This window comes from Paroedura picta, chromosome 13 (genome assembly GCF_049243985.1).
Source record: "Paroedura picta isolate Pp20150507F chromosome 13, Ppicta_v3.0, whole genome shotgun sequence".
Classification (NCBI taxonomy): domain Eukaryota; kingdom Metazoa; phylum Chordata; class Lepidosauria; order Squamata; family Gekkonidae; genus Paroedura; species Paroedura picta.
In genome coordinates this window covers 36,052,284-36,078,071 of record NC_135381.1, presented here as the reverse complement: position 1 = coordinate 36,078,071, position 25,788 = coordinate 36,052,284, and the positions used below count along the sequence as shown (strand labels likewise).

The following is a 25,788-nucleotide window of genomic DNA, read 5'->3' as shown; positions in this document are numbered from 1 at the left end:
ATTGGAGCCTTGCTGTACCTGGAGCTAGACTTTGCCACCAGATGCAGGTAGATGTCTTTTATTTTCTGTCTTTGAAGTGTTGTGTCTGGGAGCAGGGGGAAACAATTTTTCCCCAGTGTGATGTTCTTGAAGGGTTTTCCTTTTAAATCTCTTCTGGCCTAACTCTCCCACAAATCCAGACTTCTGCTTTTCTTTTATTTGGGGAAATACTTTATTTCCGGTTTTCCCTTCACTTGGTGTATGTGTGTGTGCAGGGCTGGGGTGGGGTGGGCAAGAGAGTCCCTCCCTGGCTATGGTTTCCCCCACTGCATTGCATGTAGTCTGGATGTTGCACAGCCCAATCAGCTTATTGGCTTTCAGCATTTAAGCAGATAGAACAATCTCAAACACAATCAAGAGCTCAATTTCTGGGACACATCTCATACTTAGGTGGGGTTTTTTTTATTTGGAAGGTGGTAGTTTGGTAGTTTCTTGGAAGGTGGCCGACCTCAGTCAGCCTCTGGCAGGTATTGAGGAGGACTTTGCTGAGATCATGGTCACAGCATATCTTAGAGAACCCTGAGGCCCCCCCATTATAATCCCTTGGAGTACTGGTCACAGAAGGCCTGTTCTTACCACTCTAGTTCTGTCCTGCCTGCCTACCAGTGTTCAGAGCAAACGTGTGTTGTCAATATGGGAGACATAGCTCACGGCGCTCACAACTGGACCTATCCATGGTGGAAGAGTTGGCATTTCTATCAATCTCCCAACCCACCTGTTGCAGACTGAAGGACATGTCATGTTGACTGCAGCATCCTGTTCTCCACTCACCTATTTCCACCTGTGTTGAACAGTTCATTTGGCCAGAATGGCCATTGAGAGCTGGGACTGCCATGATGACAACTGGCCCATAGCCCCCCATCTAGTGAGATGGTCCCCTAGCAACTCCCACACCAAAGGCCAAGTTTACATTCTTTCTCCAGGCATACTTCCCCTCTCTTCATGGCCCCATGCCAAATACTTCTGAATTTCTGTCTTTCTCCTTGCCATCTTATGTTGAAGTCCAATGTCTTCCTCTTCATAAAATCCTTAGAAAGAGGTCTTCAGTTGCCACCTGCTAAGAGGTATCCCTACAGATCTCTTCTCGAACTGTCCCATGATCTACCCCACATTCTCATTGACTGCCTCTCATGTTCTCTGTCCTTCAGAGTACCTTGGTCTTCTGTGTTTGCATAGAGTGGGTGAAGGATTACGAGGCTGGTGGGAACAGAGACCCTTTTTTGGGCTCAGAATGTCATTGTTTTGGGACACGGGACAGAAACATTCAGGGGGCTCCAAACAGTTAACGAACTAAAGCAAACCCAAACGTTTGTGAACATTCTTACACTTCTGTATATCTTTGTATGTACTTCATTTGCACAGGGTGTGTGGGAGGGGGAGAATCTTTGGTACAGGGAAACAGGAGCCTGTGAAGAATGCTGGACAAAATCGAAGCTCACAAATTAACGTCACTTGACTAAGTCTGTTAATGAATACTTAATGTGGCTTGATGCTTTGTTTCCTTCCTGGTTGTGGGGATAACAAAGTCTTCTGATTTGTATGAGGCACCCTTGCTATTTCTCACTTAATTAGTAAGTACAGCTTCCTCCAAACATGATGCAACATGCAAGCTTGGAGATCTATTCTGGCTTAACGTCTATTAAGAAACCTGTAAATTACTTCAAAGTGTTAATCTGCATGTGTGCCAGCAATATTAAACATACTAATTATGACAATAGGCAATTGTTTTACTGTAGTTAAATAGCTGTGTCTAACATAAAAATTAACAGAAAGGTCAAATTTCTTTTACTGCTTATGGGAAAAACTTTGAAATCATTCTGGAAATTAGGAACGTCATTTTAAAGTATTAGATGGCTTGAAACAATGAAAAATGGTTGAACTGATTCTAGGACAAACTGCTCACATATAACTATTCAAAGTCAATGTTGCTATATAGCACAGCAAAAGGTAACTGGATTGGAAATCTTCCCCTTAGCTTTAAGCCTTGTTATTGACTGCAGCATTTCTTTAGAAAAATGATGCGACAGTGATAAAATTCAGCGGCATGAGCCCTTACTGGGACTAAATGGAGAGCTGATATCGCACCAGTGCTCTCTCAACTGCACTAGCTCCAGATTGGAGACCAGATCAAGTTCAAGGTTCTGGCCCTAAATGGTCTAGGACCCTTGTACTTGGCAAACAACTGTTCTGGATTCCTGAACAGGCCCAAAAGAAATAAAACTGGCCTCAACCAGAGCCAGAACTTTCTCAGTCCTGGCTCTTACCTGGTAGAATGCTGTTCCGGAGATCAGAGCCCTCTGGGACCTTAAACAGTTCTGGAAGGCCTGCAAGACAGAGCTGTCTGCTGGGCCTAGGGCTGAGGTTTCAGTTATAAATTCTAAAATACTTTCATCAATATAAGTTAATTTAAAATGTTAAAACTTTATCAATGTAGTTAACTATGAATTCTGTTGCTACCCACCCTGAGGAAACCAGGATGGGTGGGCTATAAGAATAGTTATATTACAGAAAGTACTATACAGGGACTAATTTGATCTATGCTTATGAATGAATTTTAAGTTGACAACAGAAATGTCTATACAGTATATTGCACTTGGTGTAAGGAAAAAAATGCAGGCTAAGTTGCAGCTAGAAAAAGTTTGTAGTACTAAAAGCTGTTCCTTTCAAGCCCTCTGTTTCCTTGATTTAGGAGGGTATTGCGATTCATGTTCAGACTTAGCACTGAGGCAGCTGTAAGAAATTACAAACTGCTACTCTGGAAAGAAAACAAATAGATGAGGACTGATTTTCCTCAAGTACGTTATCAATAACCCTTTCTTCCCTCCTAACCTGATGAGAAGGTTGGCATCAACTCTTTCCAGCACCACAGATTTATTCAAACAAGTTAACTTTATTTTACAATAATGCATCAGTGCATTTGTAAAACAGAAAAAAGCCATTTATTTTAGAGTACATAAAGGCAACCAAAATCATAGAAAATTACTAACAATGTCTTAAAACATGCACAATTATTTGAACATTGACCTGTGCCTGGGAGAGCCGAAGGACAAAACAGGAGAAGGAGAATGCTATTTTCAGACAAAAGCCTGTATCAGAGCTTGACTACTCAGCAGGGACAGAAGATTAGCCCTTCCCACCAAGAAATGGGTGATGTGAACCCCTACACAGCTCACTCATGGGTGTCCGGCTTGCCCTGCTAGGGCTGGAGACTGGGCTGCTAAAAATCTTCCCATGGGTGCTGTGGTGGGGTTAATGCCTCAGCAGTGCTTGTGATAAAAGAAAGGGATAAAATGCATGTGAGCAACAACTACGTTAAGCACATTGAAACAGCAGTCGTCTCTCAAATTTCTGGCTATTCTGTTCTCTTCTGTGAAAAAAAGACCAACCTTTTGGGCAAAAATCTGAAATGAAGCTTTTTCAAGCAAGTTGCACTTGCTCTGTGTGTACTTCTGAAGTTATCCACTGCTGGCACATTGCTCTGAAACACTCTTCCAAAACATTCAGTAAATACAGGAAGCTCTCTTGAGTTACTCTTAACACCATCCCCCCCCCCCTACCAGGTAATTAGCAGCACATGACCTCTCCCCCTCAGATCTTATGGCATGAAAGCTGAAGTTACTCCTGCCCTACTGTTCTCCACAGCATCCCTACATTCAGAATTGGATAACTGCATCCCTTGTGTATCTTGTAGTCATTTTCTTTTAGGACTTTAATCAGGGGGGCAGCCAGTGAAGTTAAGGATGAGCCCCGTACTATACGCAGAAATCAGACACAACAGAAGAGCTCTTCCAAATCACAAATAAGCAGGGTGTTACAGCAACAGCAAACACAGACATTCATCATTCCTCTAACTCACAAGAGATCCCACCAACATGCCGAAGAAGAGACTAGCCCCCCTCCCCAGGTCACAAGGGGGCTCTTCCTCATGGCCAAAGTTATAACCCAAGAGGAGATCAGGAAAGGCACCGCTGGGAAAGGAAGCTTAGGAGGGAGCCAATTGTCACTTCTAGCTAGGCCAGAATTCATGAACCCATCTAGATCCAGTGGTTTCCTTTCCCTCTCAAGGGTCAGATTTTGGAGAAGTCACTTTCAACTCTTCACATTCCCCTCCTGCAGGGCCTCAGGACAGTAAAGTGCAAAGCATGATAACACAGAAAAATATGCATAGACCATCCCACCACTGACAGCCTTTCTTCCACATCGGGAAGCTCTGCAATGAAGACAGACAAAGCTCCCTTCAAGTAGGTTTTAATCGAAAGAGATGCCATCCCTGAAGGCTGTGGCTTGGGGTTGCAGCCTCTTTTGGGGGACAGTAAGGCAAAAAAAGACTTGAGTGTCCTGGAAGGATGAGGAGGTCTGAGTTTCTTTTATGAGGGTTGCTCCTTCATAAGTTCTTGCTCACATGTGCTCTTGTATGCGGCCAGCTGGTCCCAATGGCTACTTTGGTACACAGTTCGGCCATGAGAGGCCTCCGCAGGCAGCTGACACAATGATGTAGATTATGACCTGTGGACGGAATAGACTTAGTTTTTTCACCCCACCAAAGGTGTTTAGTTTGAGTTGTTACAGGTCACCAAAGACAGTCTCCCGTTTTTCTGTACCGCTTAGGGTAGTGTTATGGAAACGCCCTGAAGCACAGGCTTTTCCCTGCTGCAAGGCACCCGCCCCTCCAAAAAAAACCCAAAACAACTGAAGAAAAAATAGCCAGGAAAGGGCTTCTGTAACCAGCAAATGCTGGCAGGGGCTCATAGGAATTGTAGTCCATGAACATATGGAGGACCACAGGTTGACTACCCCTGCCCTAAAGCATGACCCAAAACTTAACACTTTTATCTTTCCCAAGCTCGTCCCTCAATATGTCCTGGCATTTACCAAGGGAGTGACGACACTCCTACAGAAGGCTTAGGAAATAGGGAAAGTCTCCAGTGCCCTAAATACCTAGTGTGCTCCATTTTATTTCTGTTGCAATGTCGTTGCAGAAAATAAGGATAAGGGAGAGGGTAATGGCCAGAGGGGAAAGGAACCAAAAAGGGCATCATTGAAAATCCTCCACCACTACTCCAACAGGAAAAGAAACTTACAATTGTTACTATGGCGATAATAATGGTGAGCTTGAGGTTCTTCATACACATGGCTCGAGCCAGGTTCCTGCTGGTTGTTTTGAAGGTGACGGACTGCAAAAAGAATACAAAAAGAGCTGCTAACAGGCATCCCAAAGTCCTGTTTTGAATGTTTATATGCAATCTTTCAGCCACAGTCAGGACAACAAACAACAGCTAGCTATAGATCAAGAGTGGTCCAGCATCCCTTGGACTACAATTACTACGAGCCCCTGCCAGCATGTGGTCCATGGACATCTGGGGAGGCATAGTGTGGCCAACACTGCAAAAGAATTCCAAAACAGAAAAAGCATTTGAATACCTATATCCTCTTTTCTCACCTCTGGTGACCCAAAACATTTACATTGTTCTCCCCTCTTCCATTTTATCCTAACAATCCTGAGAAGAAGAGTTGGTTCTTAAATGCCACTTTTCTCTACCTGAAGGAGTTTCAAAGCAGCTTACATTCACCTTCCTCTTCCTCTCCCCACAGTAGACACCTTGTGAGGGAGGTGAGGCTGAGGGAGCCCTGAGATTACTGCTTGGTCAGACCGGCTCTATCAGGAGTCTTAAAGCAGCTTCCAATCGCTTTCCCTTCCTCTCCCCACAACAGACACTCTTTGATGGGAGGAACTAACGAGTGATGGGACAAAGTGCCGTCAAATTGAGCCATTTTATGGTAATAGTTTAGGGTTTTCAAGGCAAAAGTGGTGGTTTGTCACGTCTGCCTCTGCATAGCGATCCTATACTTCATAGGTAGTCTCCCATCCAAGTACTAACCAGGGCCAACCCAAGTTCTGATGACATCAGGCTAGCCTGGAACTAGCCAGATGCAATACTGGGTCACTAGGTGCCGTAATATATCTAGAAGAAGAAGAGTTGGTTCTATGCCGCCATTCTCTACCCGAAGGAGGCTCAACGTGGCTTACAGTCGCCTTCCCATTCCTCTCCCCACAACAGACACCCTGTCGTCACCTAAAAACATGGGCCAAGGAACCACTGCCTACAAAAGCCTCAGTAGCCTGTGTCTAGGAAAGGCTTCAAGTATTGGGATCAGACCTGAGCTGCTTCCTACAAATGCACACAGCACCACATTGCCTGCTTAAACCAGACAAACATCTTCAAGTGTTGGACCTGGAGTCTTCTCTGTCTGCTTTGCCATTCTATAAAAATCACAAGGAATAACCTTTGTGTTGACATCATGCTGAATGCCTTCAACAGAGGGTGGCACAGAGATGTATGAACAGAAAAGCATGACCCACCCGTTATGCACCATGCAACAGTCTCTATAAGAAGAGAGAGAAGTCCAACACTTTGATGCAGATCCTGGACAGAGCAGAGCAGAAGCACTTTAGCACTCTCTGCTGGGTGCCAAGAGAAGTACTTGATTTGGTGCTCAATATGCAGTGACTGATTTGGAAGTGGTTTTCTCATTTACATTTCTGTCGATTGAATCTTCTCATCAAGATGTAGCATCTACCAGCCTTGCCTAGAACTGCAGGAGATTCACACTATCCCTTCAGTAAACCATTAAGTTTATTCTGTTTTTCTGACTATGTAGGTTAAAAGTGTGCTGTGTAACCTGAAAATATGCAACCAGGATTTTAGAGAGTCGCCAGTCCAATCTGCTAAGGAAACAAGTGCTCAAAGTATTTGTTTCTAGCAGTCCTTACTGTTTACTTGTTCCAGCCATATACAGAATATCCCTACAAGGTGTGTCTCACCTTACAGAGGGAAGCCTGAAGAATTCAGATATATAGCTGTCTGCCTGACTTCTGGAACTTACCGAATCCACAAGATTTTCAGTTTTGTCTATCAGCAATTCCAGCTTTTCTCCTCTTTGGGCCACTAGATCTAGAAAGAGGAGAAGATAGAAGTGAAAACATGACTGGGACAGCAGCTCCCCTCCTGCTGCCAGCTGAGCAGAACGTTCACCCCAGAAGAGGGTGCTCTCAGTATTTCGGACCTTAAGTACACCCCAGTGCAAGAGCCTCAACTTGGCTGTAGCTGTGTAAGTGAGCAGCGCAAATACCTATATTGCGGACCATGATCCCTTTGAGTTCGTCCACCTGGGCCTGTGTCTCTGCCACCTGTTCATTGCCCTTTGTCTCAGAGTGGTATTTCTGCAAGGGGAGAAGAGACACAAATGTCTGGATCATGTGTAATTTGACAAAAGGAGAGGCTGAACAAGAATGAAGCCATCCTCCATAGCTCAATCTAAAAACCTCAGAGCTCTTCAAAGCCTAAATTCCACAGTGGGAGCTATGTAAAGGTGTGTCCCCCCCAATGCTTTCCCAGCACTCAGAAATCCTGTCCACCTCTTATCTCCTCAATTCTACAATGAGAAAAATCAGTGATTACAGGACCCTGAGCCTTCACCTTGATAGTATCTAGCCTCACGTATCCTAAACTATCTGCTGGTGGGAAGCTAGTGCTCCAAAATACATGAAAGAGTACTGTGAGACCAAATAACCAACGGAGAGGAAGTTGCCCCAATGCATCTCAGCACAAGTCATGGTCCTTTTCCAGTAGCAAGAACAGCAACTCATGCAGAAACACAGCAGATGGGTTCCTAGGAGGTCAAGTAACTTGGTGGGGGCCTCTAGAGCCGCAAGCAATGTTAAGCAGGCTGACATCACTGCATCTCACCAGCTGTGCTGCCAGGACAGTGGAGAACTCGCTGTTCATCGCGTATGGCAGAGCCGTCTGTGCACGAGAGCCATAGGTGTTCTGAAACCGCTTCTTGATTTCATTCAGGAATGTGAAAGCTCTGGAACGCTCGAAATTCTGAAGGCAAAAGAAGATCCACAGAAACAGGCAAATCAACCACTGCTAGCCACGACAGTTAAGTGGCAACTCCATGTACAGAGGCAGCATATCTTCAAGGATCAGATGACACCATGGGAAGAACACCAGAGGCATCCGGCTTCCCAAAGCCTTCGAGCAGCCACCCACATACATCCACTTACGTTGGATCCAAACACATTATGTTGGATCCAGGCACATTTCACAAACAGAAACAAGCCTGACCATAGTGTCACGATACTTGAAAAGCAATGCTAGCCACCTCAAGGAAGTGACACCAGATAGAGAGGGCCACTTTAATGGCCACTGCCTCCTTTTGACACAATGCCCAATTGCTCTCTGTCTTGGTAAACTTCTTAGAAAGGTAAGCACATGGATGAAGTTTCCTGTCCTCCCCCTCCTGAAACAAAACCCCAACCATAGCTGTATAGCTAACAATAACCTGGACAATGAAGTGCTTCTGGGGCGGTGGGGGGTGGGAGGACTGGCTCCGTAGATGCCTGCTGACACTGATCCACTACTGCAGCTGGCTCCCAGGCCATTTGGCACTCTCACCCTTCCTTTAGATCTTTAGCAAATCCATGAGGGGCAAAGCTACCTTGCATGGTAAAGGGAATCACGGTACAAATTTGTGAATCCTAAGAAGGTCTGCAGCTGCCTACAGGTTCTAGGGGGCTCACTGTGGAATTTAGTCCTGTTGATTTCCAGCAGTGAAAAAGAACACAATTATTCACAATGAAACACACCCCAACTTCTTCTCACATACTTACATCATCAGTGATGCAGAGGTATATAATCCGGTCTTCACAGATATAGTGGAACAGGTAACTAGGGCAATACATGACACCAAGTACAATTTTAGAGCAGAGATTTTATAAACCAGAAATATCCAGTACATACTGTATCATGCACTAAATGTGTGTTGTAAGCACGAAATACTCCTAATACTGTATTCAGAAAAACTTGCTGATGTCAGTAAAGAGATCCTTTCCCCCTCTCAGGTGGAGGTCTTCTTGGTGGGTGACTCCCACTCTATTCAGGGAAGAAGAAAAATTCTTTTCCACTTCCAGTCTCCTCTGTGGGAGTCACCTATCTACTCAGTCCTGGCAACTCTGAAAGCAAACCTTCTAAGTTATGAAAGAACACACTTGAACTATAACAATGAAAACAATAACAGCAAAGGAACAACAGGGCAGGATGTCCTGCTCAAAAGAGGAGTAAAAAATGATGATGACTTCAGGAGGGACAAGATGCCCTCCTTTCCTCAGGGGAAAAGGACCCTTACTAGTAAGTATCCAATGGTTTGCTCCCGTTTTGAAGTCTCACCAGTCAATTATTTAAAACAGCATTACATTTTTATTCCATTACTAGTAAAAAAGCCCATTGTATGAAGAATACAATGGGCGCTAGCAGGCGGGGGCCAGAGCGAGGGACAGAGCAAGGGTCAGGCTACCTGAAAGAGGAGGTGGGCGACGGTTCCTTGGCGGGTTGTGTTTGTCGGCAGCGATTAGGCAACGGAGCCCCCGGCAGCCGCGCGGAGCCTCCCAGGGCAGTGGCCAGACGCGGTGATGCGTCAGGCCGCCGCCCAGGGAGCTGCCGCCCGGCGCGGCACGCTGGGCTGCGGCAGCTCCTCGGCAGCACCTCCGGGGCTCCTGACAGCTGCTCCTCGGCGGCTTTTTGTTCTCCGGTGGCTTCTCGTCGGTTCCTCAGCGGTTCTTGTTGTTCTGCGGCCATGAGGGCAGGGAGCCCCCGGCGCGCAGCTGCCGGGGGCTCCCTTGCGGGCGGCCTGATGCATCGGAGGAAGGGTCCAATCCGGACCCTTCCTCATCCCGGACACATCCTGCCTCAGAACGCCTTACAGCTTTATTTAGTCCGTGGCGCCCGCGGCGTCACGGGCGGTGTTAAGATACTTCTGTAAAGTTCAGGGTTGTGTATATGGTTCACCCATCTCCATTTTATCCCCCACAACAAACCTGTGAGGTAGGCTAGGCTGATAGCTTCATGGGAAAGGAGAATCTGAACACAGCTACATCAGATCCATTAAGCACATTTAAAAGGCATGCCAATTTTTAGGCTGGATTTACTACAGTGTTTCCACTAGAGTTCTAACTGCTGAAAATTACTTCCTTACCTCCTGCTGAAGTTTGTAGCAGAACCTCAGGGAGCACTGGAGCTGCAATACCAGGTAATTATAGTGAACTTCCCACTTACTAGTGCCTTCTATCCACTCTCCTGAGACATTTTGGCACTGTAGCACCATATTTTATGTATGCTACAGTTGTGTTCTTTTGGTTAAGAAGTAAAATTTCAGAGAACACAATACTTTATTATTATAAATAAAATGTTTAGCCAGCCAACAGTCAAAAGGGCCAGATCCAGTATACATTCAGCAGTTTTTCCTCAAAAGGGTTAGAGCAACATCAGATATGCAAAAGTTTAGCAAAGTGCTGAGGAAAGCAGATATTCAAGGTGTATTTATTAGGCCACTGGAAACTCTGAAAAGGGTCTTACTCCCTTCCCCAACAGACACAGAGCAGGACTCACTTGCCGTGTGAGTAGGTGAGTTTGTTGTTCTCTGAAGGGGTCTTGGCCAGGATCTGTTCTGTCACTTCCAAAAAATTTCCCCCACACCAGGCGTGTTTGGCCAGAATCGTGGAGCCTCTGGCTACAACTGCGAAGAGGATGGCCATAGCTGCAGGCTGGCTGGAAAGACAGCAGAGAGAGAGAGAGAGAGAGAGAGAGAGAGAGAGAGAGAGAGAGAGAGAGAGAGAGAGAGAGAGAGAGAATCGGAAAACTTCTTCCACAAAATTCATAGCCTGCGTTTCTGCCCTCACAAGTGCCACCACGGCACCTAACAAATTAAAATATACATAATGAAGCCACATTTTAAAATTATTAAAACCAATCCCCCCTCACACATAATTAAAACCAGAGCTAAAACACACTTAAAGATATTAAAGCAACAATTAAAACACTGTTATTATTATTTATTACAGTGGTCCCCAACCTGCGGTCCACTGCCCGGTGCCGGGCCACGAAGGCCAGGGCGCCGGGCCGCGGTTCCCTCTCCCCCCCACCCCCCCCCGCAGTAAAAAACTTCCCAGGCCGCAAGCCTGTGGCCCGGGAAGCTTCTTACTGCGGGAGGGGGTGGAGAGGGAATAAGGGCCACGCCGCGCATCGTGCATCTGCGAAAGTGCCGCACATGCGCAATTTCGGCTGCACAGCGTGCATGCGCGCATGCGTGGCCGCGGCCATCGCCCTGCCGGTTCCCAGCCAAAAAAAGGTTGGGGACCACTGATTTATTAGATTTATTACCTGCCACTTTCGTAAAACGTCTTGTGGCAGGTTACAAATAAACCCCCACATCAATTAAAACATTTAAAACATTAACATTAAACACAGATAACAAGCTCTGGCAGTGAAAAAATCAAGAACCCCATTCCATATTCCACCCCCCCCCCCCCCACCCTCCCGTCCTCTTCCCCTCTCTCAACGCCTCAGGGCATAGATCTCCTAGGTTTCCAGGGGTGCCGTGACAGATCCGAGGAGGGGACTCTTAGATCTTCCACACCTTGGCCTCAACCAAAGGCCTGGCGGAAGAGCTCTGATTTACAACCTCTGTGGAACTGTGAAAGCTCCTGCAGGGCCCTCAGCTTTCCACCTGGTTGGGAGCTCATTCCACCTGGTTGGGGCCAGGAGAACTTCCCAGGAATCATCAACAAATTAGTACCTGCATAGCACAGAGCCATGTGAGGAGTATAAGGCGATAGGTGGTCCCTCAAGTATGTGACTCCCAGACCATGAAAAACCTTGAAGGTCAATTCCCAAACCTTGAACTTGATCTGGGCTGCAACTGGCAACCAATGCAGCCACGTCAACACAGGCTGGATGTGGGCCCTCCAAGGTGTTCCTGTGAGGACCCTAGCTGCTGCATTTTGTACCAGCTGCAATTTCCGGGTCAACGACAAGGGAAGGCCTCCATAAAGCGAGTTATAGAAGTCAATCCTGGAGGTGACCGTTACATGAATCACTGTGGCTAAGTACTCTGGGCGCTAGTAGCCTTGCCTAATGAAGATGGAAGAATGCCAGGTGAGTAAAGAAGAAACACTGAGAGAATGCCACATGAAATTAAAAGGCCCTCATCTGTTGGCGGGAGATGGCAACAGAAGGGACCATGACCAAGAAGGTCCTCTCCTGAGTTGCCACCCACCTGATCTCAGAAGGGAGGGTCACCCAAAGCACTTGTCTGACAGAACATAGTGTGTAGGTGACGGGGAAGGACCACACAGCAAACAGCTCCCCCTTTCCAGATGCCCAGCAAAAGCTCAGCTTTATTCACTCATTCACACATTCATATACTGCCGCTCTCAAATGTCTCCCAGCGGTTTACAAGATTCACAAGTACAATAAAATCCTGTAAAACCCCCAAAAGATAGTCTCTTGACCATCATCAAGAGAAATTTACGTAATATGCAGGCGAGCCCAAAAAAAACAACTGTGCAGCCAGACACCTTCCTTTCCTGTCGTGTAAAACAATACAATTTGCATCCACTGTGAAGAAGTTTGTGTTATGAACAGAAGTGCCAAGACACTTCCACTCAGAGAGGCGGGCAGCCATGAAGGTGTGCTGTTTTGATACAGCTGATGCCAGGCACTGAGCTTCATTATCTCATGTGACACCACCAGCCGGTGTTCCAGTCAAAGACGAGGAGTGCCCATCAGACTTGCAACACAAGGGAGGTTCCTGTCTATTTATTGGGGGATGATGTCCAGGCAAGAGCTTTGAGATCTCAGCAACAGCTCTGCTTATTATCCATACAGTAATAATAATCTGGGAGTGAGCTGCACCTTAAGTTCCAAAACACAAGCACAGGCTGCACTGCTGTTGGCGGCATTAGCTACCCCAAATCTTCACACGGCCATCAGAGAAGCACATTTGGAAGGTTATTGCCACTAGAAGGAGATCAAGGTCCACATGGGGATGTTGTGAGGTGCTTGTCCTTTTATTGAGCATTCACAGAATGCTGCTCTCCCAAAGAGGTGGCCTATAAATATGTTTAGCAATGATAACTATGAAAACTAAAAAGTGCCTGATGTAAACTGTGACATAAATGCAAGAAGCACACTGAGAGTTTACCACTCAGGGCAACTTCAGGGCAACTTCACTTGGCAGCTGCGATGCGATGGAATGCTCCCAGTCCCAGCCAAACGACTTGGAGCCCATCTTGGGAAAGACAATGGCGATTCAGCTCTACAGAATTATAAGTACAGCCTCTGCAGACAAATTTCTGTAAGAAGCAGAGAGAAGCTACTCCAAGGGCAAGACCAACTGGGCTCAGCTAGCTCAAGTGGATCCGTGAGTATTCTAGCAATTAGGAAGGTAAAATGATCCGACTGGCTGAGCTACCTGGTGTCAGTCATCCACCCTGGCTGTCTAGCAAGACTAGCCATAAAGGGGAAAGCCTTTGCCAGAAGCAGATGCAAAGCTTGCGGCCTTCCTGTGCTTCTCATACACACACACAGCATCACCTTGCTGAAAGTCTCCTTCCCTCTTGTGCTCAGAGGGAAGCAGGTCCACCAACCCTCTGAACAGTAAATTCTATATTTGCTATCGAATATCCCAGTTAGACTGCATAGAGAACCCCTCTGCTTCTATCTGCCAAAATACCAGTTGGTTTGATCTAACAGCATCTTATAAAACTGCTTTCCAAGAACCAGCAGTGGCTGGCTGTAGCAGCAGACTATGATCCATTTTCTCTGTACTAGGAACACCTGTTTACAGGAGCTCGAGCTCCACTAGGGAACTACTCTAAGCTTACTCTATTGCAAATGAAGTTACACCTCCCAAGTCACTACATATTGTACACCCAGAGCAAAGATGCATGGAAAACAGTGCAATTTCAGCCTGACAAGAGTTGTATGCAGAAGGTGCACACATCACCATCTCTGCAGCATGAAGAGAGCACATGATTTCACGACAGGGGCTCATGACTATTCCATAAACTTGCAGAGCCCCCATGCAAGTGAAGCTCAAAGAACCAACTACGTTTGACAATCAAGTCCCCCTTTACTCAGTCTCCTTTAGCACTGCCTTTTAGAGTGTCTTGTTTCAACAGAACTATTTTTGTTCAAAACAACCACAGCATTATTTACACATCAGGCTTGCCCACTCTCTAGCACTCCCTACTGCCTCAGCCCCTGAAATCCATCCAGATTCCTTGTCCGGTGTCTCTTCAGCAGGGCTGGGAGAGGGAGTGGAGATCCATAGGCAGTGAATCTCTGCGGAGTCTACCCTAACTAGCTGATTCCAGATTGGTGGCTTTAGAGGTCTTGTTAGCACCAGACTACAAAACTTGAAATTGCACAAGGCCCTGCTGCACACAGAGATGCAGTTCATTTTAGAAGTGGGTCATTAGCACGTGCTTCCTTCTTTTCTTATCTTTGAAAGGGAGAAGATAAACTGGTCGTTTTAAACAGCTTCCTCCACATACTTTGTTAATGTCACACCTCCACCCTGCTCTCCAGAGCTTCTGGGAGACAGTGTCACAGGCATCCCTTTTTTTGGGGGGGGGGGTTAACCCACTCTTAGCTGATCTCAGAAACTATGCCGCGCTGGCCCTGACTAGTATTTGGATAGAAGTCCTTCGAGAATACCAGGGTTTTGACGCACAGGAAGACAATGTCTCTTGCCTTGAATACGCTACAGGGTCATCAGAAATCAGCTGAGACTTGATAGCAAAAACAACCACAAAATCAGGCCAGGATCTCGGAAGCCATCAGACTTTTACCTTGTGTGCCAGCCTTTAATCCTCCAGAAAAAGGGAACAATTCATTAAACAGAATTATCCTGCTATGGAATAAAAAGCTGATCAGAAGCATTGGGGCCTTTTTGTGCTTTTTAAATTATAAATGCATAAATGCATAAAGGTATCCCCTGTGCAAGCACTGGGTCATGTCTGACCCTTGGGGTGATGCCTTCTAGCATTTTCATGGCAGACTCAGTACGGGGTGGTTTGCCAGTGCCTTCCCCAGTCATTACCGTTTACCCCCGAGAAAGCTGGGTACTCATTTTACCGACCTCGGAAGGATGGAAGGCTGAGTCAACCTTGAGCTGGCTGCTGGGATTGAACTCCCAGCCTCATGGGCAGAGCTTTCAGACTGCATGTCTGCTGCCTTACCACCCTGCGCCACAAGAGGCTCTTATAAATGCATAGATATCTATAAAAATATGTGGCAGGTTTTAAGGGTAACCATGGACAGCAGACCCTCTGGCATCATTTCAGGTTCTCATGATCCAACCTCCTTTTTAAAGCTAAAAGTTCATGAAAACTTACCACAACGCTCCACAGAACATGCCAGTATATTGTGTCTCCACTGGCATGAACAATTTCAGCTGGCAAGATTAGCTCCTTTAGATAAGGACAGAATGACCTCCATAAATTTCAGTCTGTATTGTCAGAAATGCTGAGCAAGGCTTTCAAGTACAATGGAAACTTTTAAGCCCTCGAAAAGCAGAGTAGTCAACATGGATGTTCTAAGATATATGACTATATCTTATCATGGCAACAGTCCTATAGTGTTTGGCCAGGAGAGTACTTCACCTTCAGCGATATAACTATTCCAAGCAATGCAATACTGGATTGGCAAATTAGCCCTCAGTTTCGTGTGTACACCCATTCATTTTACATTAACAATCAGACTTTGCTTTTTAAAGATGCTTCCTTTACTTGCTGGAGATGGAGCAGCAATATCATCTGTAGTAGCCAATAAGAACCTCCTACGAACATAATACAATTTGCTGTAGGGCAGGAAATAAACAGCAGAGCTGTTTCCAGAGCTTGTCCCAGGGATTGGGGAAAATACATTTTCTTTAAAGGCAGCAGAGAGTCCATTAACTGCCTCCACCACTTGTAATATGTGAGTTTTCCACTGCTTGATTTCAAAACAAGAAGAGAGGTTAGTGTTAAAGTTCGGCTAGAAACCACAACTTGACTTTTTGGTTACACTTGAGGTTCTTCCCAACCTTCAGTTGTGGCAAAAAGCCTCCCCCACACACACATACACCGATTCAAACAGAACCATATTCTTTATTACTGTTCTAGATACTCCTGGAATGAGTCCCACAGTGTAGGACCCACAGCCCTGGCTCTCTTCATGCCCTGCTTCTTGCACAGAGGCCCATGGGAAATACACCACATTTACTGTCTTCCCCCAATACCTCAGAAATTGCTAGTGAAAACTCTGTTGCTCAACAGGGTACATCCAAGAAGCTTCTCTCCTGGCGTGATATGTGCCTTTAAGTATAACAGTACTTCCAGATAATCTCCTTATTCAGTGAAGTCAGTGTTCATTTCTTGCAACAGATTCTCTCAAGGAATGGCTGGTAGGATATTTGAACTTGCACAGATAGCTCAGCAGGTCCACTGGGGTATGATGAGCACATGGTGCCACAAGGGTCATGATGGCCACCTGTTAGGTAGCGTTTGCAACATCAATCCCAATAAGTAACAGGACTCTCCTGTCCCAAATTCAAGCTGTTTTTCAGCCCTATAGCTATCCCCAACCTGTGGGCCGCGGACCACATGTGGTCCTTCGACTAATTGGAGGTGGGCCCCAAAGGACACCTTCTCCCCCCCTCCCCCCGGCCCTTTACTTCATCCCTCCCAGCCCTTTACAACACACTTCATTGTTGTGGTGTGTCTGTATCTTATTTTGAAGGGATGTTTAAACATTACCATAGCAATCAGAGAGTGTTAGGGCAGTGGTTGAGAGTAGAGGAGTAAACTACCCCCCCCCCCACCGGGCCTCAGTAAAAGGCTTTGAGTGGTCCCCGGTGATAAAAAGGTTGGGGACCACTGCTATAGAGAATGTATTTACACTGATGTCAGAGATTACTCTCAAACATGTCACATAGAGAACCCCCTTTTGCGCATTCATCCCCCCCCCCTGCCTTTCACCCAAACAACCACTCAGTTTAGGATTTTACTTTGATTCCCTGCCCAGACCTTAGATAACCAGATACCCCACCCTGGCCTTTTGACAGCTTTGTGACTGGTGGAAATTTAGCAGGGGACCAGCAAAAGTACCAGGCAAACACATGAAGTCATCTTATACCAACCCAGGCCAACTGGTAGCCATTATGAAGGTACAAATTCTGTCAAATAAAATTAAAAATAAGTCCACTCTGACCAGAAGCTGCTTTCCAGATCCACAGACCCTGCACACCACCCCTTGCCAGTATTCTCCCATGAACACTTTCAAAATGGTGGGTCCCAAGGCCTGTGAAAGTGGGGGCAAGACTTTTTGAAATTTCATTAATCTGTTTTTTGTGGGGAGGATGAAGTGGGTCACTGTATCAACTAAATTTGGACCTATGAAGAAGAGTTGGTTCTTCTATGCCGCTTTTCTCTACCCGAAGGAGTCTCAAAGTGGCTTCCAATTGCCTTCCCTTTCCTCTCCCCACAACAGACACCCTGTGGGGTGGGTGAGGCTGAGAGAGCCCTGATATCACTGCTCGGTCATAACAGCTTTATCAGTGCCAGGGCGAGCCCAAGGTCATCCAGCTGGCTGTGGGGGAGCACAGAATCAAACCCAACTAGCCAGATTACAAATCCGCACTCCTAACCATTACACCAAGCTGGCTCACTACAGAAAAAAATCCTGAGATTCACCGCTCTATAGGGCCAAAAGAGAAGCCTTCCGAAACACCGGCTGTTTGCAACTCCAATGGGTCGTCATAGCCCCTCACCAAGAGCCTTACTTCTCCAAAGCTATCAACCAAGGCTCTCGAGCACAGTCGAGTCTGTTTCTCCTACCTTGGTTTAGCAGTCAAGAACTGTGGCCTCCAACCTGGAAAGCTGGGTTTAACTGCCAAGGTGGGTGATCTTGAGCTAGTCACAGTTCTGTTAGAGCAGTTCTCACAGAGCAGTCCTCTCAGAGCTCTCAGCGCCACCTTCCTCGCAGGGGTGGGGAAGAGGAAGGGAAGACGATTGTAAGACGCTTTTGAGACTCCTTCAGGTGGTGAAAAGCAGGGTATAAAAACCAACCAACGCTTCTTTTTTCTCCTCCTGACAGCTGCGACCCCCTCGAGCACAGGTGGGCGTGCGGGAGTCCATTTCTTCCTGCCTAAGACGCCTGCAGGAATCTCGCTGGGGGGGGGGGGGAAGCAGGGAGGAGAGAGGGGTTCAAGCCCCGCCCCCGAGCGTTGCCATGGCTACCGCCGAGGAGGCCGGCCTAGCAGCAGCCCAGAAGTGAGGCGGGGTGGAGAGTCTCGCCTGAGAGGTCCTGCCCGCCCCACGCCTCCCTCCAGGAAGGCCCTGTACCAGGGGCGCGCGAGAACCAGGGCGGGGGCGGTTGCATTCACTGTGGCCCCCGGCTTCCGGCTGACTCAGCGGGCAGGGGCCCTCTCCCAGCGGCGACTCCTACCTGGCTGGGCGTCCGCCCGAGACCCAGCTTCTCTCGCCTTCAGCAGCGTCGCCTCCCAGGCAGGCTAAGCAAACAGCACGTGAACTTCCGCCCCCGAGCGCAAGGGGCGTCTGGGAAATGGAGTCCGGCGGGCGAAGGGTTGTAGGCGTCCGCTCACCGCCGACCGGAAGTGGGGCGGCTGAGGGAACCCGCCCCTTCCCCTTAGCTTCTGTCTCTTCTCGTCTTTTCACGGACGGTTTGATATTCTTTTGCCCAGACTGAATAATTTCTCTCTTAATCTCTTCTCCGCACTCGGCTCCAGAAAGCCCAAAGTCTACGGTGACGCCATTGCGGGCGTTTCTACACATAACGCCTGCCTCTGCCGCAGAGGCTGACGGGAGTTGCCGTTCTTCGCTTTGGGGACTGCGGCTCCCAGGATCCTTCGCGCGTGGAAGACCGGCGCGAGAGATGGGCGACGAAGAGGGGATCCCGAAGCCGCGGGTGCTGCAGATGGTAGGTGAGACCGGTGCGCGCATAGCGGGTTGGACAATAAAACCAGAGCCCAGCGGCACCTTTAACACCAACCAAGATTTATTCAAGGCGTGAGCTTTCGAGTGCAAGCACTCTTCCTTGCTGCCTTGCATGCACTCGAAAGCTCTCGCCCTGAATAAATCTTGGTTGGGCTTAGAAGTGCTACTATTTATTGTGCTGCTTCAGACCCACATGGCTACTCATTTGAATATAGCAGATTGAAGTTCAACAGGTGACGTTTTGTCTCTATCCCGGGGTGTCTTTTGCACGTGGAGGAATCAGCGCACACTCCTCTCGGTATTCCGGGGCCAGCAGCAGAAAGGGGTGCCGTCGTTCATGGGAAATCACCACTCGGGTTGCCTGGATCCTTAAGGCGTTTGCTGGCAGGGGCTCATGGGAATTGTAGTCCATGAACAGCTGGAGGACCACAGGTTGACTGACTACCCCTGCCTTAAGGCAGAGCACCGCAGTGCTGTCAGGGCTGCTGGCGCTGTTGTAAGCAAGAAGCAGCAGCATGAGCAAGACTTCCACGTGTTGGCCACTGGGGCGATGGCGTTGTGCCCCCCCTTCACAAGAATTGCACTGCAAGCCAGTTAACTTCAGTGGATTTAGAAGAGCAAAGCTCTGTGTAGAATTGCACTGTTAGAAAAAGTCCTGTGTTAGAGCGCACACACAAAGAAAGAAAGAAGCCATCGGAATTGTGTTTCTGGAATCTTTGAAAACAACTCTAGCCACGTATTTCCCAGAAATGGAAAGAAGCAAAGTTCATATAATGTTGTTGTTGTTGTTGTTAGGTGTGAAGTCGTGTCCGACCCATCGCGACCCCATGGACAATGATCCCCCAGGCTTTCCTGTCCTCTACCATTCCCCGGAGTCCATTTAAGTTTGCACCGACTGCTTCAGCGACTCCATCCAGCCACCTCATTCTCTGTCGTCCCCTTCTTCCTTGGCCCTCAATCACACCCAGCATTAGGCTCTTCTCCAGGGAGTTCTTCCTTCTCATCAGGTGGCCAAAGTATTTGAGTTCATTTAATGCATATACTTTTATTTTGATTAGAAAGGACAGTGTAATTGAAAACAAATACAAAACTAAGCAGCTGGCCCAACAGGACATCTAATACATCAGAGGAAACCAGTGCACAATGTAGTCCTATATCAAAATATTAAGGTTGGGGAGATAGTTGCAGTCTAGAGGGGAAATATAAAATACATTTTGGCTGTCCAATGCTGTGATCTAGGAACCCTTGAAGATCATGGAGGGGGAGATGAGTCTTGGGTCAGATCAGAGTCCCTTTTTTGTTTCCAAGGATTAACATTTTTGGTTCTTTGACAGTGGAGATTTCAACTTGGTTATAGTCCAATACTCCCTCTGATAGCTACTTAACACTAGCTCTCAGTAATGACTTGAACCACACCTTCCAGGTCCTGCGCCCCACACTGTCCCCTAAATACCGTGATTTATAGCCTGGTTCAAAGCCTACGACATGAGGCAGTGGGCTCTGAATGGCTCTGTACAGCTTCTGCCTTTGACCTCATGAAGGGCTGCAACTTAGTGGAAGAAAATCTGCTTGGCGTGCAGAAGATCGCAGGTTCAGTCCCCAGCATTTCCGTTTCTCCCCATCTCAGGTGGTGGGAAAAACATTCCTTTGCTTGAGACCTTTGCTTGAGATGGAGCTGGATTGACCAAGGCTGCTAACTTGATGTGGCAGTTTTATCCTTCCAAAACCACGTTGACCACCAGAACCAACTGACTGCTGTGATGGATGTGGGCTTGAAGTCCTCCAGGAACCTGATGGGTGTTTTTTAAATCTCATCTGGCAGGTACGAGCTGAGGGGGCAGATAAAAGCTGTGTCACATTTGTGCTCCACAACGAGGACCACACCCTGGGCAACTCCCTCCGGTACATGATCATGAAAGAGTAAGTCAGGTTCTGCATGCTGAAATGATGGGACTGCCAGGGTGAAGGGCGGAAATGCAAGTTGCCTAACAATTCTCACCATTTCAAGACATTATGTATGGGTCATGCCTGACCCTTGGGGTGACGCCCTCTAGTGTTTTCATGGCAGACTCAATACGGGGTGGTTTGCCAGGATGTCTATTATTTTCATGCTTGAGAGGCTTCTCTCTGAGTGAGGAAGGAGTTTGATTGGCTACAGTCAGGGGTAGTCCAACTGCGGCCCTCCAGATGTCCATGGACTACAATTCCCATGAGCCCCTGGCAGCAAACGCTGGCAGGGGCTCGTGGGAAATGTAGTCCATGGACATCTGGAGGGCTGCAGTTTGACTACCCCTGGATTATATCCTATGGGCTTTCATGATCTGGGAAACAGCTGTGACAGACAGCACTTAGGAAATAAGTCTCTAGGCCAGCCTTTTTAAACCTTTTACCTTTGATGAAGCCTTGAAAAACCCCAGAAGTGATGTCAGCAGGCCACACCTCCCTGCCACCACCCCAGAAGTCGCATGTCACTAGACATGACATCTCCCAGACACTCCCACTGGACTCTCACTCCCCCATTCACCCACACACCAGAAATGGACCAGCAGCCTACACCGCTGAACCAGGGACAGGACTGGAGCAGGCATCCATTGCTCCTGCTATCCCCCCCCCCCCCCATGGCGGTAAACTTTATATTAGAATACTCACCTCTCTGGACTCTATACACTACCATGTGTGATGAGCCTTGGCCACCAAAATACGTTTGTGACCACAGCTATAGTACACAGCTATGCTTCCCAGCCATATTCTACACAATTGCACCACTTCTGGTGTTTCTTGAAGGCTGAAGAATGTTTAAGGGGTTTCTCAATGGTACACAGATGCTTTGGGGGCGATGTAGAAGTTGATGCAGAACTTTTTTCTGGCTTCACCATGCACGTAACCCGGCTTTCAGGAAAGTCTGTTGTTCCACCTTAGTCTCCCTGAGTATTAAGAGCTTACCCGGCTGATTCTGGCCTCCCTCTCTTTCCTGTCCCTCTGCAGTCCAGAAGTGGAGTTCTGTGGCTACAGCATCACACATCCTTCTGAAAGCAAAATCAATTTCCGGATCCAGACAAAAGGTGAAGCCTACAGTCCTACCTGCTGGAGGGCCAGTACAGCTGACTTGCCAGGTTTTAAAGCCTGGATGCCGGAAAGGCTTTTCTCTGTCCAGTACCTTCAAGAGCTGCTGCCAAATAGGACAGACTGCAATGAGCTGGACAGGCTGGTGGTGTGACTTGAGTTTAAGCCATTTCCTATATGCACATGTCTTTCCATGTATAATCAGAACTGTCCCCAGCGTTTCTGTGGCTTTAAGTAGCTTGGCATCCTGGAGACCCTACAGCCCACAGAAATCATTGATCATTGCCATGAGTGTGTTTGGGGCAGAACAGGACTAATCTCTAGACTGGAGGCTTTCAACATGATGCCTATTTGAGAGCCAGTTTGGTGTAGTGGTTAGGAGTGTGGACTTCTAATCTGGCATGCCAGGTTTGATTCTGCGCTCTCCCACATGCAGCCAGCTGGGTGACCTTGGGCTCACCACAGCACTGATAAAACTGTTCTGACCGGGCAGTGATATCAGGGCTCTCTCAGCCTCACCCACCCCACAGGGTGTCAGGAGGAAAGGAAAGGCGACTGTAAGCCACTTTGAGACTCCTTCGGGTAGGGAAAAGCGGCATATAAGAACCAACTCTTCTTCTATTCACACCTGCCAGATGCTTTCAGAAAGTGGGTGTCGCCTTTCCCCAGCAATGTTTCTGATTGGCTATGCAGATAAAATGGTATTCTGTTAGAGCTTCTGCCAGAGATGCTGAAGACTTATTATTAGAGTTACCTATCATCTCTTCCCCTATAATTTTGTGGTTGGCCGGACTCTGACCTGGATAGCCCAGGCAAGCTTGATCCTATCAGAAGGTAAGCAGGTTCAGCCCCGGAAAGCCTTTGGAAGGGCGACCTCCAAGGAATATGAGGGCTATGATGTGGGGGCAGGCAATGACACTGAATCTCCTGGCTACATTACACAGATGCCATGTGATAAATGAAGAAAGAAATAATTTGGTTGTCTTCATGTCCTACAATAGGCATTTTACAGCTGTGCCCTTTGCCAGAACCCCGAGGGTGTCTGCAGGTTCAAAAATGCTGGAGGCCTTTATACATTTTAAGACCACATTGTGTAGTATTGTGAAAAGGCGATGTATTGTGGATTCCTGGGTAGCTCTTGATTGTAAGTAACCGAGGGATGAATTAGAGCAGTGGTCCCCAACCCGCGGGCTGCGGCCCGGTGCCGGGCCATGAAGGCCTTGGCGCCGGGCCGCGGCTCCCTGTCCCCACCCACAGTAAAAAACTTCCCAGGCCGCAAGCTTGCGGCCCAGGAAGCTTCTTACTGCGGAAGTGGGGGGGGGGAGGGAATCGCATGCGCGGGCAGGCAGTTGCCCTGCCGGTCCCCAGCCTCAAAAAGGTTGGGGACCACTGAATTAGAGCATTAAACTAGGGATTAAGTGATCCAGGTTCAATGCCCCACTCACCTTCCTGGGCAGTTACTCTAGTTCTCAAGTTGTTGGGTGTGGGGGGGGGGGTGATGAGCATAAAGAGCCATGTCCATCACTCTACTTCTGGGAGCAAGGGATGGATAAACGCTTCTCTTCTCTAAACGCTTCTCTTCTCTGAACGCTTCTCTTCTTCCTCACAGGAGGCATCTCTGCCCTTGAGGCATTTGAGAAAGGACTGGAGGAACTCACAGGTGTCTGCCAGCATGTGCTCAGCAAATTTGAGGTAGGTCAATCCATTGTCTATCCCACCCGACGACCCCAAGGTAGGCTAGATATGATTCCCGCCTTGCTGCATGGGTTTTGCTGTCCTTGTGATATGAGAGCCTGGGTCGACAAGAGGAGCAACAGTCTGTTCTGTCCAGGGCAAGAATCCTGAGCACACCCTTTTAAAATCTAGGTCTCCTTTGCAAATACCATACTCTTGAGTTTCCTATGCAGCAGTCTCCTGGGAATACGCCTGAGATTAACTGTCCACAGAGCATAGACCACAGGTCCTCAATTCAGTCCCTCTGTTTTTGCAGGCCAGCGTGGAGGCATACAAGGCTCAGAAGGATGTGAACATGGAGTAGCTCCTACGGGGGCAGCATGACATGCACCATTGTACATTGTGACCATTGTTGGGTTGGGATTTGGGGGTAAGGCTTTATTTTTTTTATGGACTAGGGATGAGTTTTCTTAATAAATGCTAAACTACCTAATCCGCCTTCTTCATTCATTCGCAGCACATGTTAAAAACAGCTTGTCTGAAGATCTTAAAATGGCATATTCTGTAACAAATAATCATAAGTGACTGCAATTATGTTAATAGAACTCCCAGAATTTACGAGTTGAAAACAGATGATTGTTGACCCTCCTGGTTCCAGGGATTGCTGACATTTACCATTGATTATCATGAATGAAGGATGAATGAGTCTCAGAAAGTGAACACAAAATACATGATTTATTTGATTGTATGATCTGTGTATGGAGGCAGTAGGTGCAGTTTTAATTTTAGGGTGCATCACTACATCAGCAGTTTGTTCCATAAAGCAGCGGTCCGCAACCTTCCGGCTGCTGTGGACCGCTTTTGCTGAGTAAGGGGAGAGTGCGGCCCGGGGCCCCGCTCATGCGCGGCAGCCCCAGCGCAAACGCGCATGCGGCTCCCTCTCCCCGCCTCTCCAGGACGCCAGCAAACTGGCCGCCGAAGCGGCCGATTAGCTTGCGGCCGGGCAAGCTTCTCTTTCCCCCCTCCCAAAGCGGGGGGGGGCGGGAAGAGGGAGCCGTGGTCTGGCGCCGGGCCACGACCCGGGGGTTGGGGACCACTGCCGTAAAGGATTCAGAAGTCCAAGGAAGGTTAAAATATGTTTGCAGCTATGCTGGTCAAGAACTGAAAAAAACAAATCACGACCCACACAATCATTTTTATTAGGACTAAATAATGTGACATAAAACAGGGTGGAAATTTAATCTGTCAGGATGGGTGAAGGTGCCATGTCATTGAGATGAGCTAACTTCAGGTGTGTCAAGGTTTTATCACATCTTTGTTCTTATACAGATGGCTGCATTGAACAAAAATACACTATGGTCCTGGAGCAAGCCGTTTAGCATCCTGTTCTTTTCACACATCACAGAGCCCTGGCAAGTGTAGCTGTTGCATCAACAGGCGCTGCTAGCACAGATGCACGAACCAGCTCCAAATTTTTGCTCAAGTCAACGGGAAATCCTTCTGACAAGCTGAAGGCAATTCTGGGAGAACAGACTGAAAAGAAGCCTATTCTGTTAGCCTGGCATAACTTACACCAGCCCCTTGTAGCCTCAAGTCAGCAATCCCATGCCAAATAATCTTGTGATGCAGTCGATGAACTTGAATCCAAACTTAGCATGTCTACATGATGGCTATATAATCTACAGGAAAGGCAAATCCAAAATCACAATAAATTCATTTTGTTAGGTATTCTTTATAATGCACACATCTGTTTCATCTGTTCTACATAATATATTTCTGGTAAGGCCTTGGAGGAGGAGCGTTTCTCATGGATTAAGTGCTGCTCAGCGCTAAACACCCACTCAGAGTGGCTGTCCCGTCCCTGAGTGCCTCCTCCTTCAACCGGCTTGCCAATCTGTACAGTGGCCAGCCAATCACCTTCTGTCCCCCACCCCTGACCATCTGCTCCTCCTTCCATTTCCTTCCCAGGCTCAGAGGCTGCAGATCCCTGCTTTGTGAGAGCTGCCCCTTCCAGTGAGTTCCCTAACAGCTGCCTGCAGCCTTTCCAGGTCCTGGGGGGAGGGGGAGGACATCTGCAGACTTCTTCCACCCCCACCCCCAATCTAGTGCCTGTTGTATTCCTGAATGCAACAGGCTTGGCCCCTAGTACAGTAAATAAGACTTTAAGAAGGAGT

The 25,788-nt window shown here is 47.7% G+C and overlaps 2 protein-coding genes across 6 annotated transcripts; one reads left to right on the top strand and one right to left on the bottom strand.

Annotated features, from left to right (window-relative positions):
• Positions 1-2,909: 2,909 nt before the first annotated feature.
• Positions 2,910-18,731, bottom strand: VAMP7 (vesicle associated membrane protein 7). 4 transcript variants are annotated; one of them, XM_077309151.1, is made up of 8 exons: positions 18,369-18,731; positions 10,488-10,646; positions 8,714-8,771; positions 7,788-7,925; positions 7,171-7,261; positions 6,925-6,992; positions 5,121-5,213; positions 2,910-4,545 (listed from the first exon to the last, which is right to left on the bottom strand). In XM_077309151.1, the coding sequence occupies exons 1-8, from the start codon at positions 18,713-18,715 to the stop codon at positions 4,477-4,479; spliced, it is 1,023 nt and encodes a 340-aa protein (XP_077165266.1). In that variant the 5' UTR covers positions 18,716-18,731; the 3' UTR covers positions 2,910-4,476. The 4 variants fall into 4 exon arrangements, with proteins under 4 accessions (XP_077165266.1, XP_077165268.1, XP_077165269.1 ...); XM_077309153.1 differs by having other exon boundaries at positions 10,488-10,642; positions 18,369-18,466; XM_077309154.1 differs by lacking the exon at positions 18,369-18,731 and adding an exon at positions 17,759-17,876.
• Positions 18,680-25,184, top strand: LOC143823162 (DNA-directed RNA polymerases I and III subunit RPAC2-like). Of its 2 annotated transcripts, XR_013226399.1 has the most exons (6): positions 18,680-18,860; positions 20,700-20,797; positions 21,863-21,939; positions 23,550-23,632; positions 23,931-24,044; positions 24,944-25,184. XR_013226399.1 is itself a non-coding variant. In XM_077309156.1 (5 exons), the coding sequence occupies exons 1-5, from the start codon at positions 18,816-18,818 to the stop codon at positions 23,976-23,978; spliced, it is 351 nt and encodes a 116-aa protein (XP_077165271.1). In that variant the 5' UTR covers positions 18,680-18,815; the 3' UTR covers positions 23,979-24,107. The 2 variants fall into 2 exon arrangements, 1 of the variants encoding a protein (XP_077165271.1); XM_077309156.1 differs by lacking the exon at positions 24,944-25,184 and having other exon boundaries at positions 23,931-24,107.
• Positions 25,185-25,788: the final 604 nt, after the last annotated feature.

Coding starts and splice junctions, on each gene's coding strand:
- VAMP7 (XM_077309151.1), bottom strand. CDS start 18,715: ATGTGTAGAAACGCCCGCAATGGCGTCACCGTAGACTTTGGGCTTTCT. Junction 5,214..6,924: donor CTGAAAATCTTGTGGATTCG/GTAAGTTCCAGA, acceptor TTCTTTTTGCAG/TCCGTCACCTTCAAAACAAC. Junction 4,546..5,120: donor TTATCGCCATAGTAACAATT/GTAAGTTTCTTT, acceptor TTCCGTCCACAG/GTCATAATCTACATCATTGT.
- LOC143823162 (XM_077309156.1), top strand. CDS start 18,816: ATGGGCGACGAAGAGGGGATCCCGAAGCCGCGGGTGCTGCAGATG. Junction 18,861..20,699: donor AGCCGCGGGTGCTGCAGATG/GTAGGTGAGACC, acceptor CTCATCTGGCAG/GTACGAGCTGAGGGGGCAGA. Junction 21,940..23,549: donor TTTCCGGATCCAGACAAAAG/GTGAAGCCTACA, acceptor TCTTCCTCACAG/GAGGCATCTCTGCCCTTGAG.